This window comes from Nelumbo nucifera, chromosome 4, assembly GCF_055504915.1.
Source record: "Nelumbo nucifera cultivar China Antique chromosome 4, China Antique-T2T, whole genome shotgun sequence".
In the NCBI taxonomy this organism is placed as follows: Eukaryota; Viridiplantae; Streptophyta; class Magnoliopsida; order Proteales; family Nelumbonaceae; genus Nelumbo; species Nelumbo nucifera.
This window is the reverse complement of record NC_142652.1, coordinates 13,129,048-13,155,655: the sequence shown is the minus strand read 5'-3', so window position 1 is coordinate 13,155,655 and position 26,608 is coordinate 13,129,048. Positions and strand designations below refer to the sequence as shown.

Here is a 26,608-nt window from a genome sequence, read left to right as displayed (position 1 = left end):
AATCGACCAAAATCAAATCGAAAATTCAGTTAACCAAATAGATCGGTATATATATTTTATATATTATAAATTAATAAATATGTATTATATATAAATATATATTTATAATATATAATATATTATTTATTATTTAAAATGTAATATTATATATATTTCTAATATTTTATTATAATAAATATTGTAAATAATAAAAAACTGAAAAATTGACGAATCAAACCGATAATTAACTAAATCAGTCAATCAGTTAATCGATCGACTTCAATTCCACTTGGGTTAACCCCGGTTCGATTTCAAAAATTAGCCCAACCGAACCATGAACACCCCCTGGGTCCAACAGTAGCGTAAAGAGTAAGCTCTTTTCAGTCTTGTTTAGAAGAGACGACCAAAGTGAATTGGGCACAGTGAAGCAAAGTGAGGTGAATCAAAAAGGAAGTTGTTGAAACCTACCTCCGATGCAACGGGTTCGATTCAAAATAGCGTATTACTGTTTGGTTACGTGTCTAAACAGTTATGGCATTTTTTTCACAGTGGCTGCTCTTAAGACTTATAATGGAAACCACACACAGGAAAACGTGTATAAATTTATCAGGTAAAAGTCATCTCATATCTATTGCGTCCAGATATATTCCGTTTGGATGGAGTAATAGAGACTAGAGAGGAGGAAGCAAAAACTAAAAAGAAAAAGGTGGCTATATCTATATCTGTGCTTCTGCTTCAAACAACTGATGAAAAGGACGATCTATCCATGGATTCCTTGCAGCTCTTCTCTCTGTTACTTTTCATTTTTGCAGCTTGCTCGAATCAGCAACCTTGTTTAGGGAAACAAGGATTTGATTCTCTTGGCAGTGAGGGAAACCCCTCGATAAGAGATGAGATAATTAGGCTGTCGAACGCTCCTGACACCGTGAATTGGCTGAAAAAGATAAGAAGGAAGATTCATGAGCACCCAGAACTGGCATACGAAGAATATGAGACGAGCAAGCTCATCAGGAGCGAGCTCGATCAAATGGGCATCGAGTATCGATGGCCTGTTGCAAAGACGGGTGTGGTTGCTACCATAGGCTCCGGATCCCCTCCTTTTGTTGCTCTAAGAGCAGACATGGATGCTTTGCCTATTCAGGTCTCTCTCTCTCTCTTTCTCTTTCTCTTTCTCTTTCTCTTTCATTAGAAAAGAGAAAAAGGTAAATGCATTAAATAACCATAACCATTTAGAATGTTAAAAAAAAACTTTTATTTGCCTCCTCATACAATACAACGCTTTCTTCTTTTTCTGCTTTAGATTTTGGGATTCCGTTTTGCAAGGTGAGAGTGACCTGTACCTTTGAAAAAGTTCTCTACCATCAGGAAATGGCTGGCATCTGTTACTTTACCCACAACCTGACACTCGATTATTGTCACCCTTCTGTTGGATTGAGTAAGAAATCCCTCACACCACGTTGCAGCAGTGCATTGAAAACGTCTGATCTCCCCATGCCGATGTGCGGCTGCAAGTTCTGTGAGGAGCGCTCTGATCCCATAAATTCCGGATTGGTCGGAGATCGATGGTGGCGTCTTTTCTTTCGTGTGTATCCCTACTTCTCTGTATTCTTTTGCCTGTTCAGCATCAACGTACGGTTATTTATTTATTTACTTTTTTCGCTTCATGTGGCTACACAACAGGGGTAGCCCATCCCCTTTAGCTTAGATCTCCGGGAACTGTTCAAACATTTTGCTTTTGAAAACTTGACACCAAAAGTTAGATTTGCAACCAACGGAAGGAAGTTAACTACAAAACATGAAAAAAAAAAAATATATATATATATATATATATATATATATATACGAGAAAATCTCTGTTGCTCGGTACCAGAGAAAATATATATCAGAGATTCCAGGGCCTTTGTCCGCGAGTCTGTCAAAATTACCTGTACCTAAGAATATTTAGTTAACAGGAAAACACTGTTAACCAAAAAGTGGTAAAATGATTAACTAGATAGTGTGATTCTGATCTATGGATGAATCTTACAGCTCATCAAATTGTTGACAGAGCATTCCACAGCCCAGCTGAAATCTGGATTAAAACCCCAGTTCAGCCATCAAAAAGCTTTCAAACTTTCACTTTGGGCATCCATGTCCTGTACCTGGATAGTTCCTGAAAATCATACTCCAACAGTAATAACACCGTGTTCTATAGTGATCATTTCTATATTAATTCATAGACTGAGGCTCGATGAAGTAATCCATCATTCAGTAGTGCTCTTGATGTAATTAATACGAGATTGTCCTTGTAGGAAATGGTGGAGTGGGAGCATAAGAGCAAAGTTGCAGGGAAAATGCATGCCTGTGGACATGATGCTCATGTCACCATGCTTCTCGGAGCTGCAAAGATACTGCAAGAGCTGCGAACCACGTTGAAGGTCACATTACAGTAACACAATCAATCCATATAAAACATTAAAATTGTTTTTTGTTTTTCACCTTTTTCATACTCTCTTTGACACCCCCGATATCTGAATGCTTATGCAGGGAACTGTTGTCCTTATATTCCAACCTGCTGAGGAACGAGGTGATGGGGCGCTGAAAATGGCGGAAGAAGGGGCACTAAGAAATGTAGAGGCAATCTTTGCCATGCATACTGTATATCAGTATCCTACAGGTGTTGTTGCTTCTAGGCCTGGAGAATTTCTAGCAGGGTGTGGAAGCTTCAAAGCAAAGATCAGTGGGAAAGGTGGTCATGCAGCGATCCCACAACATTCTGTTGATCCTGTTTTGGCAGCCTCAGCGTCAATAATTAGCTTACAAAATATTGTTTCAAGAGAGACAGACCCTTTGGATTCCCAGGTAACCTTCAAACTCAAACTTAACCGTGTTTAACCCCACAAACCCAGAAATTCAAAGTTTGCTGGTAGAACCCGGGTGTTCAAGAAAACAAGTCCATACAAGAGTTAATAAACAATCTAGGAATTATATAGGAGATTTCTGTTAGTTATGAACTTTACTAAGAACTGTTATAGTTCGTTTTGATTTATTCAAAAATTATACTCTGATATGTAAATGTTTGGGTGGTGCAGGTGGTTTCTGTGTCCAACTTCCAAGCTGGAACTGCATATAACATAATCCCAGACTCGGCCCTGATTGGTGGTACTTTCAGAGCTTTCAGAAAGAATAACCTTAATGTGTTGAAGACACGAATAGAAGAGGTACTATCTAACAACCTTTATACATCTCCCCACTGGCCACTGTTTACTCCTCTTTAAAGGGACTACTTCTCAATTTCAAAAGCATGAAACTTTTACTTTTAGTTCTGGATTCCTGGTACAAAGGCCATACACATATGGATAGACATTGAGCCTCTCTGAAAACATTGGATGGATATGAACATCAATTAAAACCTACCAAATCCCAATTAAACGAACTACACCCAGAATGCACATCGATTGGATATCTCTACTTTCCAATTAATGCAGAGGATAAAAATGAAGTTTAGCCAAGTTGCCCACATGAATGACTTAGCAGTTTTATTTTTCATGCATCAGGTTATCAAGGGGCAGGCCGCAGTACATCGATGCTCAGTAGACGTGGACTTCTCTGTAGAACGTCCCATGATTCCGCCAACTGTGAACGATAAGAGGCTTTATGATCTAATGCACCGTGTTTCAACTGGGATCATAGGACATGATAATATGCATGTAGCTCCTTGCTACATGGGAAGCGAAGATTTTGCCTTCTATTTAGACCAAATTCCGGGTACTTTCCTTTTGATAGGCACCAGGAATGAGAAGATTGGAGCAATTTATCCTCCACATAGCCCTTATTATACCATTGATGAGGATGTACTTCCCATTGGAGCAGCAATACATGCAGCATTCGCGCATTCATACCTTACAAATTCAACTATAAACATAAGTTGATACACCATTCCTAACTTGCTTTTCTTTTTGCAATCCTGAAGAAGTTGAATGTAATATCACAAGTGTGATAGATAGTGAACTACAAGCAAGATGTAATTCATTCGTTTATTAGTAGAAGGATATCGAAATTGGGGGGAAAGCACCAGAAATGCATGCTCACCCAAAGTGCAGCACGCCTCAATGGAATCTACCTGTGTACTTTAAAGGGCTTTCTCTCTTTTTCTTCTTGTGTAATGGATGTAGAGGTAGCTTGGAGTTTAAGAGCGCTTTGACATTTAAGACCTACAATGAAACTTTGCTTAATGCCTTACCATATATATTACGCTTGGTAGCAACAATCACGGTAAAACATACATTGATATTCTCCCAATATAAAATTGTTGCCCATAATGTATTTCTGCAACACAATAATACTGAATTATGCACTGTTTCAACCCCATGCACCGACGGGCATCAATTCATGACCATGGTTGATACATTTAGACGATCCATTGCTTGCGGAATTTTTCTAATTCCTCTTGTACATCATTTTAGTCCCTTGAAAAGAGATGGTTTGTTCTGTGTTAAACAATGCATAGAGATATTTAAAGTTTTAAACCATGCCTAAAGAAGTAACAATCTCTATTTTTTACCAAGTGCAGAAAACGAAGGGATTGACATAAACTAGAAAACAGCTGACAAGCTAAACTAGTATAACATAAGATGAAAAGCTAAACTGTGAAGGTCAAGCCGTAGCTGCCTGTTTTGGTCTTTGTAATTCTCTTTCTTCGGTGCAAGCTGAATTTAAGGATATCTAAATGGCATTGACTTAGATGAGGCCTGTGGTTTCTCTCATCTTTTTGTTGAAAGCGATTGCCTTTCTCTTATTAACTGTTTTTCGGAGGAGAATATATAGCAGCATGCCTATGGAGAATTTCTTTTTGTCAGACATTTTGGCTGAAATTCATGGTTTGCATGTTTCTTTTGTCAAAGGTGGGCGAATCAGGTTGCTCATACTTTAGCTCGTAGAGGTCTTTATGGGTTTGGTTACCTCTTGTTTAATTTGGTAGGTCCCTCGGTAATTCGAACTTTTTTTTCCTTCAGTTCAGTAATATAGATTTACCAAAAAATAAAGGGAAGTTAATAACTTCATGTTCGCTATATTTAACAGATAAACATCTCACGATTTCATAAGGGAAATTTTTGCATGAAACACTTTGCTCATTCCAATTTCCATTAGGACAACTTTCTCGCCAAAATATCAAAATTTGAGTTAAAAGCCTGTCATCAAGTTATTATACAAATGGGTAAAATAAAGAATTTTGTAATGACAAGAAAAGTGATAGAAACAAATCAGCTCCATTTGAAAAGTTGAAGATGATCTGTTTCTAATGGACTACATTAGAAATAAAGAGTTTTGGGTGCTCAAACTTCAAAGCTCAATGGACTACATTGCTTTCCGAGAAGATGCCTGTGGTGATCCAATTTGGATATCTTTTGTGTAGATATTTGTGAGAGCAAATAGCAGCAGAACAAATACAACTTGTGCACTCATGATTCCAAAATGGCTGATGCTATTACCTATTTCCATCCAACTTCCTGTATTTCGGACCTGGATTTATTTTGAAGCAAAATCAAGAACAATACTAGAAAGGTCATACAGAAACCTTGAGAGGTGTAGGTAAGTATACTAAGCATACCAGGAAGAAGAAATGGATGGTCATGGCATCGGAAAATAAAATGACAAGGAAATAGCATCCTGAACGTGGAATTCGAACAAGCTTGGTTATAGCACTAAACGCACAGCTGCATCCATTTTCCAAGCAACAAATGTCAAGCAGCTTATCTCAGATACCACATACTGCAATGCCTGAAAGAGATTGCAATAGTTTGGCTACAAAGAAATGCCGACTTTTGGAAATCATGCACATATCACAAAAGCCAAATTTCTAATTAGAACAGTATTAATTTTAATATATTGTATTATATCAAGGCTGTCTTGTGCGTCTCCCTCCCAACCAACCAACCTTTCAACAATACCAATTAGCAATCAAAAAAGAGTAAAAAAGGATGAAAATGATGACAATAACTTTTTCTTGAGAAAGGTACCATAATGACAATAACACTTTTAACTGAATGTGCATGCTTCCAGCAAATGTTTTCCATATTATACTTATATCAAAGTCACAGAGCCTAGGAATATAACTTCTATTTTTCCTATTTAATAAGAGTTGGAGCATATTGTTGTTTAGAGATATCATTTTCTTTTATCAGATTACTTATTTACCAATTAGTTTCTCCTAAATCTAGGATAATAGTCTAGTCAAATGGCTCCTATTTTTAGGTGGTCATTTTCCCTGCATTCTTCAATTCCAGTCCCTATTTTACTTCAATTCCCGAGAACTGGAGTTCAGAATGTCTTGGTATTAGATCTCAATCTCATTGAAAGTAAATAAACATTAAACACCTACTCTTTGCCTCACACTCTTCAGACTGGAAAGACGTATTAAACAACAATCCAGAAAAAAGCTAATAAAATATTTCCCATAAAGTAGAAGCTCCAGCAATTAGTCCATAAATCAGGCATTTACAGAAAGGTCACCCCATGATAGATCTGCATCTCATTGAATTGGTAATGAAGACCTAAAAGACAAACTATACAATTTGGCAGAATATGACAGAATGGTTCCTCTAAAGTAACAACTCAAAAAATGGCATATAGTTCATCAAGACCAAAAATCATGCATTTACAAATTAGTAAGAGAGACGAGGCTTGAGACTAGAGCAGCCAGACAACTTAATTCTAATCAAGTTAGACAGATGATCTTTATCAGAATCTGTTTTAATCAGCAAACAACCCTGTTCCATAAGCCTTGGTTTTCAAACAATACGAAAACAATAAAAGAAAAGATGAAGAGACCAAGTAGTTTCTTTTCCTCTTATTTATAAAGATCAGCAAGAATGTGGAAACTATTGTTGGTTGATCCATAAATTATAGCAGATACAACCAAAATCAACAATAATATTAACATTAGCAACAAACAGTAAAACTAAATTTGCATCATAAATATAACTAACAGTTATAGCCTAAAGAGGAAAAAAACTTCAGCCAGATGCTAATCCTTACTTTCATCATCTAGATAAAATGATATAGCAAAAAAACAACAATCGCTACTGGAACCAGCCAATGAGTTTTGAATTAGAGAAAAACAAAATGTTCAGAGTTTGATCATGCAGAGGTTACAAATTAAAAAATTATTTTAGTCGCCTGCATCCAAGAAATTGCCATCTCTAAGATACAATACCCTAAATAAGATCCAAATCATGCTGATGGTTGAATAAAGATGCTATATAATTCATGTTTGAATGACTCACAAGAGGGAAATAAAGTATATAGTACTTACATGACAAGCATGAACGGAATGAATAACTTGAAAACAAGTAGCGCTGCCATCAGAAATGGCTGCAATAAATAGCAGAACACAGTAGCTTCAATAGATACCCAACATGAAAACCAATTGATTATACACCAAACATCAGACTTAAGTTTTTACTTACATTGAAGACTGTAATGAATCGATACACAGATGAAATCTCGAAGCTTGCAATACTAGCAAAGTTACCCGTTCCAAAAAATGCAACATTAAACAAGACCATCTATAAAAGAGAAGTACTATTAGATTCTTGAGACTATGGAACACTGTGGACAAAGCAGTATCACAAATGTCATATCTATTCAAATTTTCAATATGTATTCAATTGCAGATGTCAATCTTTATATACATATATCCATGTTTTTCTGTACATTTTGACTTGCAGCAGAAACTAGAAAAAATACGTTCACAAATACATTGATAATTCTAAGCTCTTCCAATGGTTTGATGACAGGCCTCTGAACAAACCTTGTTCTGTAGCTGACTGATATTGTGGTACGTGCACCTATGTTCAGATGACATCTTCAGGAATGGGAGTGTGAAAAGGTGGAAAATTTGCTGGAAAATATTGAGAATCACCTCTCTATCATTGGCAGTCAAGGCAGCCATATTTGAAAAGGGGAGAAATCAGGGGTGTTCTCTGTCAGGCCCTGTATTAAACGCTTGTCAATAGGTTCTGATTCAAATTTCCCCCACAAGCTGGTTTGGGTTGTTAGGGTATCTTCAAAAGTGTTTCTTTTTTTGCTGGACTGCATTGTTGGGGAAATGCCTCACCAAGGAAAATATTAGCAGAAGAGGGCTCATACTTGATGGGGCAAGGTGTGCCTTTTGCAGCCACAGGAAGGAAATAGCCATCTATTCATTCATTGCAAGCCCATATGGATGGTCTGGAGTTTTTTTCTTAAACATTCTAGGTATAAATTGGGTATGTCCCCAATCATCAACAGAATTGTTGGAAGGTGTGATGCAAAAGGGTCTAAGCAGCGGAGGAATGAAAGTTTGGAAGCTTATCCCAGCTGCGATCCTGTGGAGTAACTTGGAAGGAAAGAAATAGGAGGGTGTTTGATAATTGGTTTGCTCAAGAAGATTAATTTTTGAGGACTGTGTCTGCTACTATTTTTTGCTGGGTATCTTCCCTCCTCCCTGGGGCTTCTCTGTCATTCCAGCAGATCTTTATTGCTGACTTTCTTTTAATTAAGGGCAGGTGGTTTGTTATATAGGATTTTTTTTCATAATTAAAATTCATTGAGATCAATAAAGATATGTAACTGCTACAAGCATCCCAGGGAGAGGCACGAGGTGCAGCCTCACTCTAAAAGAAAGAACAAGGAAAAATTACAATTGAGCCCAGTACAACTGATCCCTAAGTACCCCCTGCTTAGCTAACGAATCAGCCAATGCATTGGCCTCCCTCCTCCCACCCATTGCATAACCAGATTCATATTACTTGTTAACCACTTGAACTTCTTCACTTCGTCCCTATAACACCACATCACTGAATCTGGATCTTTCAGCCAGCCCACTACCACCTTGGAGCCCTTCATTGTTATATTGGATTTTTGTCCCCTCTTTTAGGTGTACTCCAGGGTTTGAAGCTCGCAAAGACATAAAAATTAGTAATCTCATTGTGGAAGGTGATTGACAAGTTGTTATAAGATGCCTGTAATAACCCATGACCTTGGCAACATCAACATGCATTGAGATAAGGAAGTTCGCACAAGACCTAAGACTAAGAACCCAATTTCTATGGACAATGAGGGAGGCGAACTGCTTGGCTGATGCTCTATCCAAACAAGGGGTTAATAGAGAAAATTTGTATTGGGGAATCTGAGGTGGGGACGATTTAATGGTTATGGCATAGAGAGATGATGTAAACGTAATAAGGTCTTTTGGGGTTCTATGGAACATCTTCTTGTGAACTATATTTTATTTAGTTAATAACATATCCAGTTACCAATCGAAAAAAAAAAGAAAAAAAAAAACAGAAAAGGGAGAACATGGCTTACAAAAGTTAATGGGACTCTCAAGTCAGACAACTGCAAGCATCTCTCATCATACTCGAAAATGACTCTATCTTCTGCACTTCTTACGGAATTAGAAGATATGTTCACTTTACCCAAACAGAAGACTGAGAATTCAAACAATATCCATGCCACAAGTACAAGAGACAGTGCACTGTAGAAAACAGCTTCATATCTGTAAAACAAATTTGACAATGTTCAAGGAGTAGGGAAAATAAAGCACCATAAATTTGCATATTGATTGCATAATTGCATGATATTGGAAAAATATAACCATGACAACAATCTAAGAAAGAATACCCAATTGATAGTAGTAAAAAGGCAGGTGCAAAACCAAGACAAATAGAGGTCAGGCGGGCCAAGAGATCAGTTGGTGAAAACAATGGGAGAACCATAGAGAAACCTGCAAGGAAGAAAATTCGATGTAGTAAATATACATACTTTTTTTTTCAAATTCACAGCTATAAGCTTCACAGTCATGAATGCTTCCTCAAGTCACTGAAATATAAATGAGTGAGGGGGATATTGAATATACAAGTTTAACCTTTACAAAGCAATAACTTAAATTGGCAACAGAAGTCAACAACATTTCTAAAGAACAAAAGAATTGGCACATAAAAATTAGATAATTCAATCAAAGTTGAATAAATTACATCAGTAATATTTGCAGCAATTTCATAAAGAGTTTTCATCCATTTTACAATACATTTGTTTTATTTTTGGTTAACAAACATGAAGATTGAAGTCTCCAAATCTTTAAGCATTATTAACAGCCGAACAGAGGAGAAGAGAGATAGGAGAAGAGAAGAGGAAGGGAGGAGAGAAGAGAAGAGAGAGATTTGGAGTCTGCTACAGTGCCGCTACAGTGTTGGCGGCGCCAGCTAATATTAATATATATTGGGCAACCATAATTAGAAGGGAAAGGACCCTTATGCCCCTACTTAAGTTACAGCATAAAAAACAAAAGAAAAAACTGCTTTAATTTGTCCAAACGGACCCTAACTCAGCAGAATACAAACATAATAAATAAAGTTAGCATTCCAACACTCCCCCTCAAGTTGGGACATGGATGTCAGTCATGCCCAACTTGTCACACAAATTATTATGCCGCACGTGTTCAAGGCCCTTGGTGAAGATGTCTGCAAGTTGTTCCTCCGAACTAACATAAGGAGTGCACACTTCTCCGCTCACAAGTTTTTCTCTAATAAAATGCTTGTCCACTTCAATATGTTTTGTTCTATCATGGAGGACTGGGTTAGCAGCCTTGTTGTCACAGTAGAGTGACATAGGTTTGTTAACTGCAAAACCCAACTCTCCTAACAAATTTTTTATCCACATCATTTCAGCAACTCCATGAGACATGGCTATGTATTCTGCCTTAGCACTGGATCTAGCCACCACACTTTGCTTCTAAATTCTTCAGGTGACTAGGTTTCCTCCCACAAAGGTACAATACCCACTGGTAGATTTTTTGTCATCGATTACCCCTACCCAATCAGCATCTGTATACACCTCCACTTTCAAATGCCCATGTTTCTGGAAAAGCAAACCAGCTCCTGGGAACTTCTTGAGGTATCTAAGGATTCTTTCTGTAGCTTCGAAGTGAGTTGTCTTGGGATTATGCATGAACTGACTAAGAACACCCACTGCATAGGCAATATCGGGTCTGGTCATAGACAAATATAAGAGTCTCCATACAAGTCTCTGGAACTTCTTTACATCTTTCAAACACTCCCCCTGACTATCTCCTAGCTGATGGTTGGGTTCAATGGGTGAATCAATTGGTTTCACTCCCAACTTGCCTGCATCCTCTAATAGATCTAGTACATATTTTCTTTGGGAAATAAAGATGCCCCTTTTTGAGCGGGCAACTTCAGTTCCAATAAAATAATGTAAGGGGCCTAGATCTTTCACCTCAAATTGAGTGGCTAGGAATTTCTTCAGCTTCTGTATTTTAGTCTTCCAGTCTCCTGTGATTACTACGTCATCAACATAGACAATTAACGCTGCAATTTTCCCTTCACCTTTTTTCACAAATAAAGTATGATCTGACTGGCATTGTTTGAATCCCATCTGTTGCACTGCTAAATGAAACCTACTAAACCAAGCCCGAGGTGATTGCTTCAACCCATATAAAGATTTTTTTAACTTGCACACCTTCTACTCACTACCTTTGGCACAGAAACCTGGAGGTTGAGTCATGTAAACCTCTTCCTCTAGGTCACCATTCAAGAATGCATTCTTGATATCCAACTGATGAAGTTCCCAATCAAGGTTAGCTGCCAGTGAGAGGAGGATTTTGATTGAATTCATCTTGGTTACTAGAGCAAAGGACTCTGCATAGTCTACTCCATACACTTGTGTAAACCCTTTGGCCACCAATCTAGCTTTATATCTTTCTACTGAACCATTAGCTCTATGCTTTACTATGAATACCCACTTGCAATCCACTGGTTCCTTCCCTTCGGGAAAATCCACTAACTCCCAGGTGCCATTTTTGTGTAAGGTATTAATTTCTTCCTTCATTGCATCTGTCCATTCAGGTTTGGATAAAGCTTCTGCCACATTCTTAGGAACAGAGACATTGTCAATAGAGGAAAGGAATGCACGGTACGAAGGTGAAATATAACCATAGGACACAAAGTGAGAGATAGGATGATTAGTAGTACAAGACCTAACACCCTTTCTCTTAGCAATAGGAACATCAATATCATTAACAACAGGAGGATCAATATTAAGAGATTCAAGTATATCAATGGGAACAAGTGTACCTGGCTGATGAGGAGGATCTACCTCTGGAGAGTCCGATGATATTGGTTGCATAGTTTCAGGTTCCATGGCTCTTGAACTCTATTGGCTCTTATGGCGGCGAAGAAAGACCCGAAATGGAGAAGGGTCGGGAAGAGGAGGTAGTTGAACCTGAGTGTGTTTCTCCTCAACCCTACTCTCCCCCTGAGGAGAAACCAAGAAGAAGGGTTGACTCTCAAAGAATGATACATCCATGGAGACATAGTACTTGCGTGAAGCAAGACCATAGCAGCGATAACCCTTTTGAGATGACGGATAACCAAGAAAAACACAAGGAGTGGCACGGGGATCGAGTTTACCGTGAGTAGGAGACAAGTCATGAACGAAGCAACGACACCCAAAGACACGCATTGGAATGGGGGACAACGAAGCTGTAGGAAACAAGAGTTGATGTGGGGCCTTGTACTCTAGTAACCGAGATGGCATACGGTTGATGATATATGCAGCACACATAACAGCATCCGTCCAAAAACATTTCGGAACATTCATATGGAGTAATAAACCACGAGCTACCTCAAGTAGATGATAATTTTTCCTTTCAGCAACACCATTTTGTTGAGGTGTCTTGGTACAAGAGCTTCGATGAAGAGATCCACACGAAGCAAAGAACTCCGTGAGATCACTATGGAAGTACTCTTTTGCATTGTCCGACTAGAAAATGTGAATTTCAGTTTGAAATTGAGTGAAAACCATTCGTTGAAAGTTTTTCACAATCTTTGGCACTTCATCTCTAGATCGCATAGGATATACCCAAGAATATCTAGAGTAGACATCGATCGAAGTAATGAAATATTTATATCCAGTCTCAGTAGGTAGAGAAATAGGGCCCCAAACATCAGAATAGACAATATGAAAAGGATATTCAGATCTTTTATTTCTTAAAGGAAAGGAATTTCTACAATGTTTGCTCAATTGGCATGTATGACACTGCAATTAACAAATTAACAAAGACTTAAACAACTCAGGAAACATAAGTTTTAAAGACTCAAACGAAAGGTGACCAAGACGATTATGCCACAAGTAGGCATGACTCTCACTAGAAGAACTTAAGGACTCTGTAGCCACAAGACCAACTTTATTCTCCAACACGTAGAGGCCATCCACCATACTTCCTCTACCAATCGTCTTCCCCGAGGTCAAATCCTAAAATACACACGAAGAAGGAAAGAAGGTCACTGAACAATTCAAGAAATGAGTAATACTGCTAATGGAAAGTAAATTGATAGGTAATTTAGGAACATGCAACACATTACAGAGGGTAAGATCAAGAGGAAGGGAGATGGTTCCTTGACCGGCTATGGTGGAATAAGATCCATCAGCCAATCTCACCTTATCTCTCCCAGAGAGGAGGTTATATGCCTGAAATAAATTTGACTTACCAGTCATGTGGTTGATGCTCCAGAGTCAATTATCCAAGGGGAATCAAATGTATGAGATGAAGTGGTAAGGCTAATCTCAGACATTGAGGGGGATTTAGAATTCAGTGGTAGAGGGGATAGGAGAAAGGGCCTAAAATGAGGAGAATATGGCTTCTTATTGGGTCCTTTGCTATTTTGTATCGATGAAAATTATTAGCTGGAATGTAAGAGGGTTAGGGAGTGCAAGGAAGAGAAGGGCGATCAAAGACCTATTCCGAAGGGAAAAACCTGATATTGTGCTGTTACAAGAATCTAAACTGATGGAATTAGATGGGAGATGGGTGAGGAGTTTTTGGAGGTCTAGAGGTTTAGGTTGGAGCTCGTCTCCTTCTTGGGGAGCCTCGGGGGTGATTGTAACACTATGGAGGGAGGATGTGGTGGAAGTAGTGGAAGAATTGATAGGCAGATTCTCAATTTCCATTAAGTGCAAGAATGTAGAAAATGGGTGTGTATGGGTCTTAACCAATGTTTATGGCCCTAATTCCTATAGAGAGAGGAATGAAATGTGGGAGGAACTATATGCAATTAAGGGGCTATGGGATGGTCCTTGGTGCCTAGGCGGGGATTTTAACGTCATTAGATTCTCTGATGAAACCAGTAATCCCCAACAGGTAATCTCAACAAGCATGAGGAAATTTAATGGTTTTATTGAAGATTGTGAACTGAAGGAAATACCTCTGCTGCAAGCCAGTTACACTTGGTCCAACCTTCAGGAAACCCCTTTGTGCTCGAAGTTGGATAGATTCCTTTTTAACCTTGCCTGGGAGAATAGTTTGGAAAACTTGGTTGCTAGGGCATTACCCAGGGTCACCTCCGATCATTGTCCTATCCAAATAGGAACTGAGTCTTTTCCTATAGGACCCAAACCTTTTAGATTCGAAAATATGTGGCTTACCCATCCAGATTTTGTGAAAAAAGTGAAGGAGTGGTGGGGTGAGGAGGAGAGGGGGGTAAGATGGAAGGGGATCAAGTTCCACAAGAAATTAAAAAGGTTGAGAGCCAAAATAAAAGAGTGGAATAGAGATCAGTTTGGTAGAATTGAGGAGCAAAAATTGGGCCTAATCTCTCGAATAGAGAATTTGGATGTAAAGGAATCTCATAATGGGCTGACCGAGGAGGACAGAGTGTTAAGGAGACAATTAAAAAAGGAGTTGGAAGAAGTGTTATTGAGGGAAGAAATCAGTTGGAGACAAAAATCTAGACACAAGTGGATTAAGGAAGGCGATGGGAACACTAGATTCTTCCATGATTTGGCCAATGGGAGACGAAGAAAGAATTTTGTGACCAAGCTAGAGATAGGAGAGGAGGTGATTACCGACCAGGATGACATAGCCAGAAAATTTGTGGACCACTTCAAATCGATTTATAGAAGGCCTTTGAGTGAGAGAACAATCATGGAAAGGGTGGATTGGCCAAGGATTGATGAAGGAGTGGCAAGGTGGCTGGAAAGGGATTTCGAGGAAGAAGAGATTAAGAAAGCTGTCTTTCTAATGGATAGATCCAAGGCTCCGGGTCCAGATGGCTTTACAATGGGTTTTTATCAAGACTGTTGGGAGGTGTTGAAAGAGGATCTAGCTGAAGTCTTTAAGGAATTTGCAGACAATCACACTATAAGCCCTGGAATTAATGCCACCTTTTTGGCCTTGATACCTAAGAAGAATGATGCCAACCACCCAAAAGATTATAGGCCTATTAGTCTGGTGACAAGCATCTATAAAATTCTGGCTAAAGTGCTCTCATTGAGAATCAAAACAGTCCTCTCTACCATCATTAGTGAAACTCAGGGGGCTTTCATTCAAGGGCGACAAATAACAGATCAGATCTTAATTGCGAATGAGTGTGTGGAGGAAATGAAAAGGTCTAGTAGGAAAGGATTCATTTGTAAATTGGATCTTGAAAAGGCCTATGATTTGGTGGACTAGGAGTTTCTATTAGAGGTTATGCGGAATGGTGGTTTTGGGGACAAGTGGTGTAGTTGGATCTTTGATTGTATCAGTACTTGTCACTACTCTATTCTGGTAAATGGTACAGTGAGGGATTTTTTTCCAGCTTGCAGGGGTGTCAGGCAAGGGGATCCACTTTCACCATTCCTTTTTACCTTAGTAGCTGATGTGATTAGTAGGATCATTACTAAGGCTAACAACGAAGATGCCATCAGGGATTGGAGAATAGGGAGACACCAAGTCCCTGTCACCCACCTTCAGTTTGCAGATGACCTAATGATTTTTTTTGAAGGAGGTCTTAGTGAAAAGGTAGCAAACCTAAAGGAGCTAATAAAAGGATTTGAAAGTCTCTAATTTGAGAATAAATCTGGAAAAGAGTTGCGTAGCAGGTATAAATTTGGAGGTAGGGGAGGTCGAGGCTATTGCGGAGTGTCTTGAGTGTTCCACCTCTGCTTGGCCTATGTCATATTTAGGGCTTCCTTTAGGGGCAAATCCTAGGGAGAGTAGATTTTGGACCCCAGTATTAGAAAAATTTGAGAAGAGATTAGTCTCTTGGAAGAGGAACTATATTTCTTTAGGAGGAAGAATTACCCTAATAAGAGATTCCTTGGCTAACTTACCTACCTATTATTTGCCTGTCTTTAGGATACCGGTTAGGGAAGCTAGGAAGCTGGAGAAGTTGATGAGAGACTTCTTATGGGAGTCGGGACAAGAGAAAAAGGATCACTTGGTTAATTGGGAAATTGTGTGCAGAAGTAAAGAAGAGGGGGGTTTGGGAATTGGGAGGGTAATTAGAAAGAATCAAGCTCTGTTAGGGAAATGGTTGTGGAGATGGCCTTTGGAAAGAGAGAGATTGTGACATGAGGTGGTGGGAAGCATTCATGGGAGGTCAGAGAATGGATGGGATGTTGGCGTATCGAGGCAAGCTAACCTAGCAGCACCTTGGAAAGCTATTCACAACACCCTTCCTCAATTCCTCAATTTTATCAGGTATGAAGTTTGTTCTGGCAACTCTATCCTTTTTTGGGAGGATATTTGGGTAGGAGACTCACCGTTAAAGGATTTGTTCCCCTCGCTTTTTTCTATTTCTTTGTACAAAAAAGAGGTGGTCTCAAAATTTGTCTCACCCTTGGGAACACCCTTAGATCCTACTTGGGATTTTGGTTTTCGTAGAGGACTTAGGGATTCTGAAATTGAGTCTCTTTCTTTTTTGCTTGGTAATCAGGTTTGTTTGGATCCCTCCAAGCCAGATAAGAGGGTTTGGACTCCTAGACCCAATGGAACCTTCACTTGTGCTTCTTTTTTCAAGTCCATCTCTCAACTTTCTATTCACCAACCCTTTCCGTCAAAAGAAATTTGGTGTAGGCCAGTCCCCCCAAAAATTATGGTTTTTTGTTGGGAAGTTTTCCATGGGAAAGTAAACACTTTAGACAACCTACAAAAGAGAAGACCTTTTCTCTGTATTTCTCCTAATTGGTGTATCCTCTGTAGAGCTCACGGTGAGGATTGTTACCATCTATTAGTATCTTGTCCCTTTTCTGCAGACCTTTGGGCTTGGCTACTTTCATTGTTTGGGGGTAGTTGGAGTCTACCAGCAGAAGTTCACATGCTCTTCAACCATTCTACCTTTTATTGGCCTACAAAAATAGGGAGAATTATGTGGAGATGTGCTCGTGCTGCCTTGACTTGAACTCTTTGGGAAGAAAGGAATCTCAGAATTTTTCAAGATAAGGAAAGGAACAGCCAAGATTTGAAAGACTGTGTGTTAAACAGGGCAATACATTGGCTGAAGACCTTGGAAATCTTTCGTCAATTCTCCTTTAATGACATTTGGAGAAATTGGTTAGTAGTAGCAAGGTGCTCATCTTTAAAGGCCAAATCAATTACAAGCTGGTCTCCTCCACCCGAAGGCTCAATTAAGTTGAACTTTGATGGAAGCAGCATGGGTAATCCAGGATTATCCGGAATGGGGGGTGCTTTGAGAAATGAGAAGGGAGAGATTTTGTTGCTCTACTCAGGTCCTTTGGGAATTGGGAATTCCATCAGAGCAAAACTTTTAGCTGATGTACAAGGGGTCCAATTTGCAAACCAGCTGGGGGTACAACAACTAATAATCGAGGGGGATTCCAAAGTGGTGGTGTGTTGGTTGAAAAATTCTGAAGAGGCTATGTGGCAATACAAGAATGAAATGAAGAAATTTAGTTGGTTGACAAGGAATATGTTGGTCACTGTACAGTGGGTGGGGAGATTAGCAAATACCTTGTCAGATGTGTTAGCTAAGCAAGGGGTAAGTTTCAAGGAGGGGCTGCAGCTCGCGCCTCTCACTGGGATGATGTATGAACTCACTCTAATTTGCTTCTGAATCAATAAACTTACTATTATTCATCAAAAAAAAACATGGAAGGCAGTGGTAGTGTTACCTGGTGTAGACGAAAAGGAGGTAGGAGTAGGGCCAGAATCCATCTGGCGAAGTGTCCTACCATATAATTCCAAGTGGTCACGAAAGGAGTTGATGATCTCTTCCTTGGGGTCAGAACCAAAGTGTCGCTCTTGGGGTACCATGGGACTAGTCTCTTGGGATGCCACATTTGTTGAGTTATATTTCTTCTAACTCTGCTGGGTTGGCTTCTTACTCAATTCCTGAGCCCATTTCGACTTGCCATGAAGATCCCAACATGTGTCTCTAGTGTGCTTGGACTTTTGATAGTGAGTGCACCAAAGTTTGTCTTTGTCATCCACTCTCTTCTGTGAATCTCCCTTTTTAAAAGAACCTCCAACATTTGACCCTGTACCCTCTCAGACAGCTAGTGCAATCGGTTCCCCTTCTGTATAGTTCATCACACTTCTTCTACTCTCTTCAGACTGAACTAGGGCATAAACTTCTTGGACTGAAGGTAGGTTCTTACTTCCTAAGATTTGTACTCTCATGGATTCATATGTAGGATTCAGCCCCAAAAGAAAAGGCAAATACCTGTTGCTGAGAAACAAGTGATTTGTAGGCCTTTGCATCCTCATCGCACTTCCAATTCACATTTTGATAATGATCCAGTTCCTTCCAAATTGATGTAAAGTCTGAATAGTACACCGAGAAACTCCTCTCCCCTTGCTTGCAAGTGGAGGATTCTGCTTGTAATTGATATATCTTTGCATAGTGTCTTTGTTCTGAATAAGTAAATTTTGCTTGTTCCCATATTTCACAAGCTGTTTCAGCCCACATAAAGGTCTTCCTTACTTGTGGCAGCATGGAAACCAAGAGCCATGACATCACCGTGCTATTTTCTTGGCCCCATCTGTCATGTTCAGCACTACCAATCTTTGGTTCCTTGATTTTACCATTAATATATCCAATTTTTCCTCTAGCAGTAATATAAAGTTTAATTCCCCTAGACCATTCAAGATAGTTCAGTCCATCAAAGGGGATTACAGCCATGGGGAAACTCATATCCATCCCCCCACTCATTCCATTTTGACCTCCTGAAATTCCTGAAGTTGCAGAATTCTCAGAGGACATGATTCAAACACCTTTCAGACCTTACACACACCTTATGATCCCTCCTATCACCAAACAAACAGTCCTAGAAACACCAAGGATGAAGCCCACATGCACACACTGCAATCTGGACACAATCTGACCACAAGCCAGCCTAGATTGTCCAAAAAAGGCAAGATTTTAGGGTGATCTCAGAGCTGATCTGTCCTAGCAGTCACACTCCACCAACTTCCAGACACCCCAAACACATTGACTGCTAGGAGGGGTCATAAACCAGTATGGTTACACCACAAGGGTTAAAAGATCAGGTCATCCACGACCTACAGATCTGAATTCTCAAACATGGGATCACACGATCCATAAAAAAAAGAGGTTTGAACCTCACAGCTTCTCAGAAAACATTCAGCAATCTAAAGTCATATAATTTCTTCTTGGTACACGACCAAGGAAAAGGAAAAAAAACACTAAAAAAAATCTGTACCAGTCGTAGGTTTGCACTTTTTTTATCTCAGTTGAAGAAGACAGCAGGTTGAAGCTTGTTCGATCTGCTCACAGGCCTAGCAGAACCGCTCTGATACCATATTAACAGCCGAACAGAGAAGAAGAGAGGTAGGAGAAGAGAGGAGAGAAGAGAAGAGAGAGATTTGGAGTCTGCTACAGTGCTGGCGGCGCCAGTTTATGTTAATATATATAGGGCGACCATAATTAGAAGGGAAAGGACCCTTATGCCCCTACTTAAGTTACAGCATAAAAAACAAAAGAAAAAACTGCTTTAATTTGTCCAAACGGACCCTAACTCAGCAGAATACAAACATAATAAATAAAGTAAACATTCCAACAAGCATCAATCACAATGCCACCATCTATGAGAGGTAAGAAAAATGTAATACAAGATGCCCTTTTGTTAGTGAAAATAAGTAATTAACTAAACTACAATATAGCAGAATTTCTTTTTACACAAAAGTATTGCCAGCAAAGCAGGAAGAACAGGCCAACAACATACCGGCTACTGACCAGTTTATCAACTGGTGTAGTGCAAGTAGTTCTTGCTTCTGAGTCCGGTGAAAAGTGGATAATGACACCATTATTGATGATAGCGCAACCAGGATAGCCTGTTCATGAAAAATATAACATATTATGTTCAGATCTCTCCCAAGACAAAAATAGTTGAGTTTCCATATCCTGATGAGAATTATATTTGTAAAAGAGATGAAGTTGTTACAAAATACAATGTATCATGATGGACCATAGTTATTTTTACCTGCAAGTAAAAAAGGTTTGGTAATCTAGGAATTTGCTTGTTGTAGCTGAGGATCTCAAGCCAATATTTACTCTTCTTGTTACTCAAATAAAACCACCTACCTGCCACTCCTATCAGGATTATCATGGCTCCACTTGCAACACTATAGGCAAACAATTCATGATCAAAGAGTTAAAAAATGCTGATCTCAAACTGGCGGTACCTTAATTTTTTAGTAATCAAATATAGTTTAAGGGAAAAAAAAAGAATAGAAAAATTACTCTACTTGCTGAGAAGTCAATAACCATGTAAAATAGTTATATAATTCACAGAACAATCAGGATTAACACATTTGATCTAATCAATTAATTAATTAGGATTTTACTAGACCTAACAAATATATGAGTGTTGAAAGAAGCAAGATTATTAAAATATCAATTAATTAATTAGGATTGCAGCTAGCCTTTTACTGCATAGACACAAAAAAGATGGACATTCTATATGTCATGATAATGGTAGGATGCGGGTAAGGCTAAGGCAAAAGCAACAATTTTCAAGGACATACAAGCTAGCATTTTCAGAAACATAGTTGGGCCTGGGCTGGAAATTCAGAACATGAACTGCACTATGGTTAAGATTGGATTGAGGATTTAGGCCCACCCAAGATTACTGATACATACTGTGCATCTATTTGCAGAAGATAACTATGAGTGTGTCATAATGATTGTTATAGTGGTGTTAATACCGCCATGACTGTTGAAAGAGATAACATCAATTTCAGTAGAGCTCACCTTAATTCAGATTTTGACTCATTTAACTCTTTTATTTGGAATGTTTTGAACATTGGTTCATTTACTAATAAAAGAGGGTGCTTACACCACATGTTAGGATTCCTAGAGTTTGGATAAAAAAAAATTGCAAACAGTAGTAGCAGAAATTGAGACCAGGAAATAGTTTAACATATAACAGAAGAAACATGGTACCCATGACTTGCATTTTACATGTAACTAAGAATATGATGTACATGTCAAATGGATTATGTTTAAGCACCATTGAGTTTCAAGTTCAACCATCTGATCCTATTCAATTTTCAAAAAAAAAAACTGGTTTGCCTGTGAATAGCAACCAGTGGGTCACTAGTTCAATCCCAGCTTATTTACCATGAAGGAAAAAAGGGAAAAAGAATTTCTAAGCATGTCATCATCCTTGAAGAACTCTAAAACTCCATCCCTACCAAGGATTTCAATCCAATTATAAGTTTCTAACAAAATTAATGAAGGTGTAAACCTTGGGCAACATGACTTACACTAAGTTAGTGTTATCAGGAATTTCTGCAGGCATGAGAGTGAAAATGGACAGAAACCAACAAGACATCCATATAAAGAAGGGTAGCACAGATTTCCCTGGAACAAAGTAGAAAAGATAAAATGCAGCAACCACTCCTAAAATAAGGAAGCATAAAGTGTAGAGCTTCCTCTCTGTGAAGCTATTCACCTGAAGAAAAAAAAAAATCAGCAATGGGATGTACAGAGGTTCCACCAAGGGAAGGACATTAAAGGCATGTTTGATATGCATACCAGGAATTCAAGGATGAATATGGACATGGCACAAGAGGCTATGAGTGTAACAGCACAATTAAATTTTCTCCCAGATAGTTGTTCCCACAGCACTTTTAGAAATGGATATTCACTGAATATTTGTGTCCATAGAAACACTGTCATGGTGACATACACATGGTAAAGAGGGGGTGAATGCTCCACCAACAGTAGGATACAGAGTATTACCATCAACAAACATCCAAAGAGATATACCTGCGTGGAGGAGAGATGCAAAGCATAATAACAAATGTCAGATAATAATGATAGAGCTGCATAAATGATTTTATGTTACATCTCCTCATCTTCTGACCTGACTGTACTGTAATGTGCACTCAAATAAAAAGAGTAGATATGGTTAATGCTGTTCATTTCAAAGGTCTTAAAGTTCTTTGTCAACTTGAGGTTCTTTAGGGCATGTAGGACTCTTCAAACTCTTATTTGTATTCTGGGTCCTCTCCACAGGCCACATGCCCCACATACACATACACATAATGGGGAAAAACAGAAAAACAGAAAAACCTCCCTAATAAAGGAAAGCTCCACCTTGAAGTAGAATCATGAACTTTATTTCATAATCAAGTCAAAAAGCTTCGTTAAACCTACATTTGGATAAGTCCTTAATCTCTTAACAAAGTTAGAAGCAATATAAAGAGACCCTTCTGAGACCTTCAAGGTTTGCTTGTTCTTCAGAGGCTGCATGTCTTCTTGGTGCTTAGGGAGGGAGGACTTCCCTCTGGTGTGAAGGTTTGGGACCCCCAGGCCACTTCAAAGGTGGTGTTTATAGCATCAACAGCTACGCTAGGCAGGTACTTATATAGGACAAATTGGTTGATTGAGGTATGTCTTTACAAAATATGGATTGAATACTATGTCAAGAAGGATGTGAAACTGCAAATCGCTTGCTCCAATACAACTTCAGCAACAATCTTTGTGCCCATCTTCTGGAGATTTTCTATATGAGATAGTGCTTTTCAAGATCCATCAAAGGAAACTTTCAGGAGTTGTTATCTTAAGAGTAAGCAAAAGTGGTAAAACTATATAGAGTTTATTCCCGTTGATCGGTATATGGGTGATCTTGGGAGAATGAAATGCCAGAATTTCCCAAGCAAAGTATCTCCATTTTAAGTTGTGCCAGGGAAGCTGGTAGCCATAGTTTCCTCATGCCTGGCCATTCACAAGGATTTCAGGAAAGTCCAAGCCTTTGTATATTATTTTCTTATGATTTCTTGTATATCAAGTGTAGATAATTCTTTGATTTTTTTTAATTGGTCACTCATTGCTAGGCCCTACCATATAGCAACTTCTTGTACATGAGTTTCATATGTACATCTATACACCCTTTCAATGAATTGATGTAACTATACTTTATTTATCAGTATTGGTGCAACTATAATTTAAGATGAGTACCCATTTGTTTCAACATCACAAACAAACCTTGCAAACTATCTTTTTTTTTCCTTTGATCAATGAAAGTGATTTTATTAATAAAATGATACGAGAATTAGTACAGAAATTGGGTAGCCTCGGCTACCCCAATGTCCAATAACATTCCACCTAAGATTTGCTTTACAATCTTACAACAGAGCCCAAAAACAATGTTCCCTATTAGCCCCTTGCTTTGCTAGCTGGTCCGCAAACCCATTTGCTACTCTTGGAATCCACTGAAATAATAACTGCATATCCTTTGTAATGTGATTAATTTTCTTGATCTCATTTCTGAATACCCATGGAGTCTTTCCATCCCGCTTTAGCCAGCTTATAATCACTTTGGAGTCGCCTTCTACAACCAACTTTCTTACACCTATTTCCATGCCTTTTTGTATTCCGAAGATCATTGCTTTTAGTTCAGCTGTAATGGAGACCCAATAGGGCCGAAAAATAGCCCCACTACACTCCCCATGTCATCTCTTATGACCCCACCAATTCCAACCATGCCCAGGTTGCCAAAACTGCTCCCATCAAGGTTTAATTTGAGGAATCCAGATTCAGGAGGATCCCAACTTCTTACTGCCTTCTTTTTTGCAGATGACGAGGATGCTACAGTCCTCCAGTTCCTGATTATATCATCCACAGTAAAATCTGAGAATAAATCCATCGATTTCATCCACAGTCCTCCAGTTACTGCTGCCCGTGTGCATCTCCACAGAGTTTTTCCTCTTCTTTTTGGCCACCTGAAAGTGGAGGATTCAAACAGTCTTCCCAAGCTCACTGGGGTATCCCACCTGCATCCAAAGAGAGAAAAGAACCAATCCCAGATGCTGCTAGCTACAAGACAGGAAACAAAAATATGAAGAGCAGTTTCACCATTAGATTCACACAAACAGCACCAATTAGGTGAAAGGCACCAACCAGGCCTCTTCCTTTGCATCAGATCACAGGTGTTAATTGCACCATGGTAAGCCTCCCAACAAAAAGCACCCACTTTAGGGGGAATAGGGCAACACCAAACTTCTCAGACTGGAAATTGGACCCCGGGTTGAAAAGATGTCAAGGTTTTGAAAAAGGACACACAACTGAAAGCTCCAAGGGGGTTAGGAATCCAGATTCTAGTATCTTTCTTAGCAGGGTCAATAAAGACCCCATCAAGCAACTGAATAAAAGAAGACACCAAATCCAACTCCGAGTCTTGCACATTTCTGCGGAGACCCAGATTCGAAGCAAAACCAGACTGTGAAGGAGAAGGGGACAGGAAATCAGCAACCGGTTTGCTCTTAAGGCAAGACAGGGCATAAATTGATGGGAATAAAGTCTTTAAAGAAGAGTCACCCACCCATACATCTTCCCAAAATTTAACTTTGTTACCTGAGTTGAGATCAAACCTGACATGATTGAGGAACAATGGGAGGAGTTTGTGAATCGCTTTCCACGGTGAAGCACTAGAACCCTGTAAGACACTCCAGCATCCCAACCATTTTCAAAGGGACCATGAATACTAGTCACAATCTTGTGCCACAACCTATCTATTTCTTGTGGGTACCTCCATAACCACTTCCCTAGTAGAGCCTCATTCTTTTCCTTCAAACTTCCTAACCCCAATCCTCCAAACTCTTTCCTCCTAGATATTAGATCCCATCTTACTAAATTATCTTTCTTCTTCTCGCCCAGTTCCCACAAAAAGTCCCTCATTATTCTCTCTAGTTTCTTTCCCACAGCTTGAGGCATGCTGAACACCGAGAGGTAGTAAACTGGAAGGCTTGCTAGGGTAGACTTAAAAAGAGTAATCCTTCCCCCCAGAGAAATGTAATTCCTCTTCCACGTAGTGAGTTTCTTTTCAAACCTTTCCACAATTGGATTCCCAAAACCTATGCTTCTAGGATTTGCACCAAGGGGGAAACCTAAATACTTGAGTGGCCGGTCACTTCTTAAACATCCTAGCTCCTCAGCCCCCACATTAACACCTTCTTGTGCTAAATTGATCTCTGCCACCTGACTCTTATTAAGGTTCACTCTTAGATTTGTCACTTTTCCAAAGAGTTTTACCAACATTCTTAGGTTTCTTGCTCCTAACTCATCTCCAGCCTCACAAAAAATAATGATGTCATCCGCGAATTGTAGATGAGTTAACACCACCCTCTCCCTTCCTACTTTCCAACCCTTTAACAAACCTATAGAGAACACTAATGTGGACCCCACTAGTGTAGTCCCCACTGTTCGTATGTCAGCAATTAGTTATGATTAGGATTAGTCCACTTCAGCTTTTTCTTTTTTTTTTTTGATAAATGTATTTCAGCTTTATCTTTTTTTTGTTTTGATAAATGTATTTCAGCTTTATCTTTTTTTTTTTGATAAATGTATTTCAGCTTTATCTTATCTTATCTTATTATCTTTCTATTTAAGCAATAAGTTATCTTGCCATGTAGCAAGTCAGTCCTTTTACAATTATGATACTATGTATATAAATTTAAGAGTGGGGCGGCTGTTTCTAACACAACCACTCTCTCTTTTCTCAGAAATCTCTCTCTCCTTCTCTCTTCTCCTCTTCTCTTCTCCTCTTCTCTTCTCCTCTTCTTTTAGTTTCTATTCAAAACCTAAGACTAGTTGCAATCTTGTACAACTACTTGGTATCAGAGTACTCAATCTAGGGTTTCTCATGTGGAATTAATTCAGCCGACCACATGAGAATTATTTAGGGCTGAAAGTTTAGAAAGATCCTTCATTCGGCTAATTCTTGGAGGTTACAAGAAGTCTTCAGCAACTGTCCAAGGATTGGAGAGTGCTCCTTGTAATCAGGAAGAATCAGAGAAGAATTGAGTGATCAAGATTAGTTCTTTGATCAAGATTGAAGTTTTCTAAGAGGATTTTCTCAAGATCAGTTTGTTTTCAGAATTTTCTGGGGTTGATCAGAATCAAGATCAGTTTTGGAGCAAGACTGAAGGTGGTGATCAGAATTTCCAGAGGACTTTTGAATCAAGATCAGTTTTTTCAGAAATTTCTGGGTAAGATTTCATTCCTTCTTGAGGTCGGCAGCAAGGATAGCTTAACCTGAAAGGTACGGCTATAAAAGAATTACCTTTTTTTCTGATTTAGGGTTTTAAGAGAAAACCCTAAAATCCAGGACTGTTACTGTGTCCGGATAAGTGATTAGACTTGCCTCTCTTGATTTAAGTTTGGTTGGTATCAGATTTCTGTTCTCTGTTCTCTGTTTAGGAGTTCTGTTCTCTGTATTCAAAGACCTAGTACTGCTGAATCTGATTTCTGTTTCTAGGCCGACAGTTATTAGAACCAGCAAGCTGACTGATACAGTGATTTAAGTTTGTTTCTGTTCTCTATTTCAAAGACCCAGTACT

At 39.0% G+C, this 26,608-nt stretch overlaps 2 protein-coding genes across 3 annotated transcripts in view; one reads left to right on the top strand and one right to left on the bottom strand.

The window, feature by feature from the left end:
• Window positions 1-582: 582 nt before the first annotated feature.
• LOC104607952 (IAA-amino acid hydrolase ILR1-like 2) lies at window positions 583-4,151 on the top strand. Its single transcript, XM_010273748.3, has 5 exons — window positions 583-1,120; window positions 2,271-2,396; window positions 2,506-2,820; window positions 3,051-3,179; window positions 3,516-4,151. Exons 1-5 carry the CDS (start codon window positions 746-748, stop codon window positions 3,888-3,890), a joined length of 1,320 nt encoding a protein of 439 aa, XP_010272050.1. The 5' UTR covers window positions 583-745; the 3' UTR covers window positions 3,891-4,151.
• A 945-nt stretch (window positions 4,152-5,096) lies between these two features.
• Window positions 5,097-26,608, bottom strand: part of LOC104607951 (sulfatase and phosphatidylinositolglycan class N domain-containing protein) — a 54,220-nt gene continuing 32,708 nt past the window's right edge. Inside the window, exons 9-18 of one of the 2 annotated variants that reach the window (XM_010273746.3) lie at window positions 21,801-22,034; window positions 21,530-21,717; window positions 20,245-20,386; window positions 19,987-20,095; window positions 9,625-9,727; window positions 9,310-9,499; window positions 7,428-7,526; window positions 7,274-7,332; window positions 5,570-5,675; window positions 5,097-5,481 (exon numbers count right to left, since the gene is read on the bottom strand). In XM_010273746.3, coding sequence (XP_010272048.1) covers window positions 5,317-5,481; window positions 5,570-5,675; window positions 7,274-7,332; window positions 7,428-7,526; window positions 9,310-9,499; window positions 9,625-9,727; window positions 19,987-20,095; window positions 20,245-20,386; window positions 21,530-21,717; window positions 21,801-22,034 — 1,395 coding nt within the window. In that variant the 3' untranslated portion in view covers window positions 5,097-5,316. Of the gene's footprint in view, window positions 5,482-5,569; window positions 5,740-7,273; window positions 7,333-7,427; window positions 7,527-9,309; window positions 9,500-9,624; window positions 9,728-19,986; window positions 20,096-20,244; window positions 20,387-21,529; window positions 21,718-21,800; window positions 22,035-26,608 lie in introns of those variants that run through there. The other variant, XM_010273747.3, reaches the window with a different exon arrangement.

Coding starts and splice junctions, on each gene's coding strand:
- LOC104607952 (XM_010273748.3), top strand. CDS start 746: ATGGATTCCTTGCAGCTCTTCTCTCTGTTACTTTTCATTTTTGCAGCT. Junction 1,121..2,270: donor TGGATGCTTTGCCTATTCAG/GTCTCTCTCTCT, acceptor TTGTCCTTGTAG/GAAATGGTGGAGTGGGAGCA. Junction 2,821..3,050: donor CAGACCCTTTGGATTCCCAG/GTAACCTTCAAA, acceptor TGGGTGGTGCAG/GTGGTTTCTGTGTCCAACTT.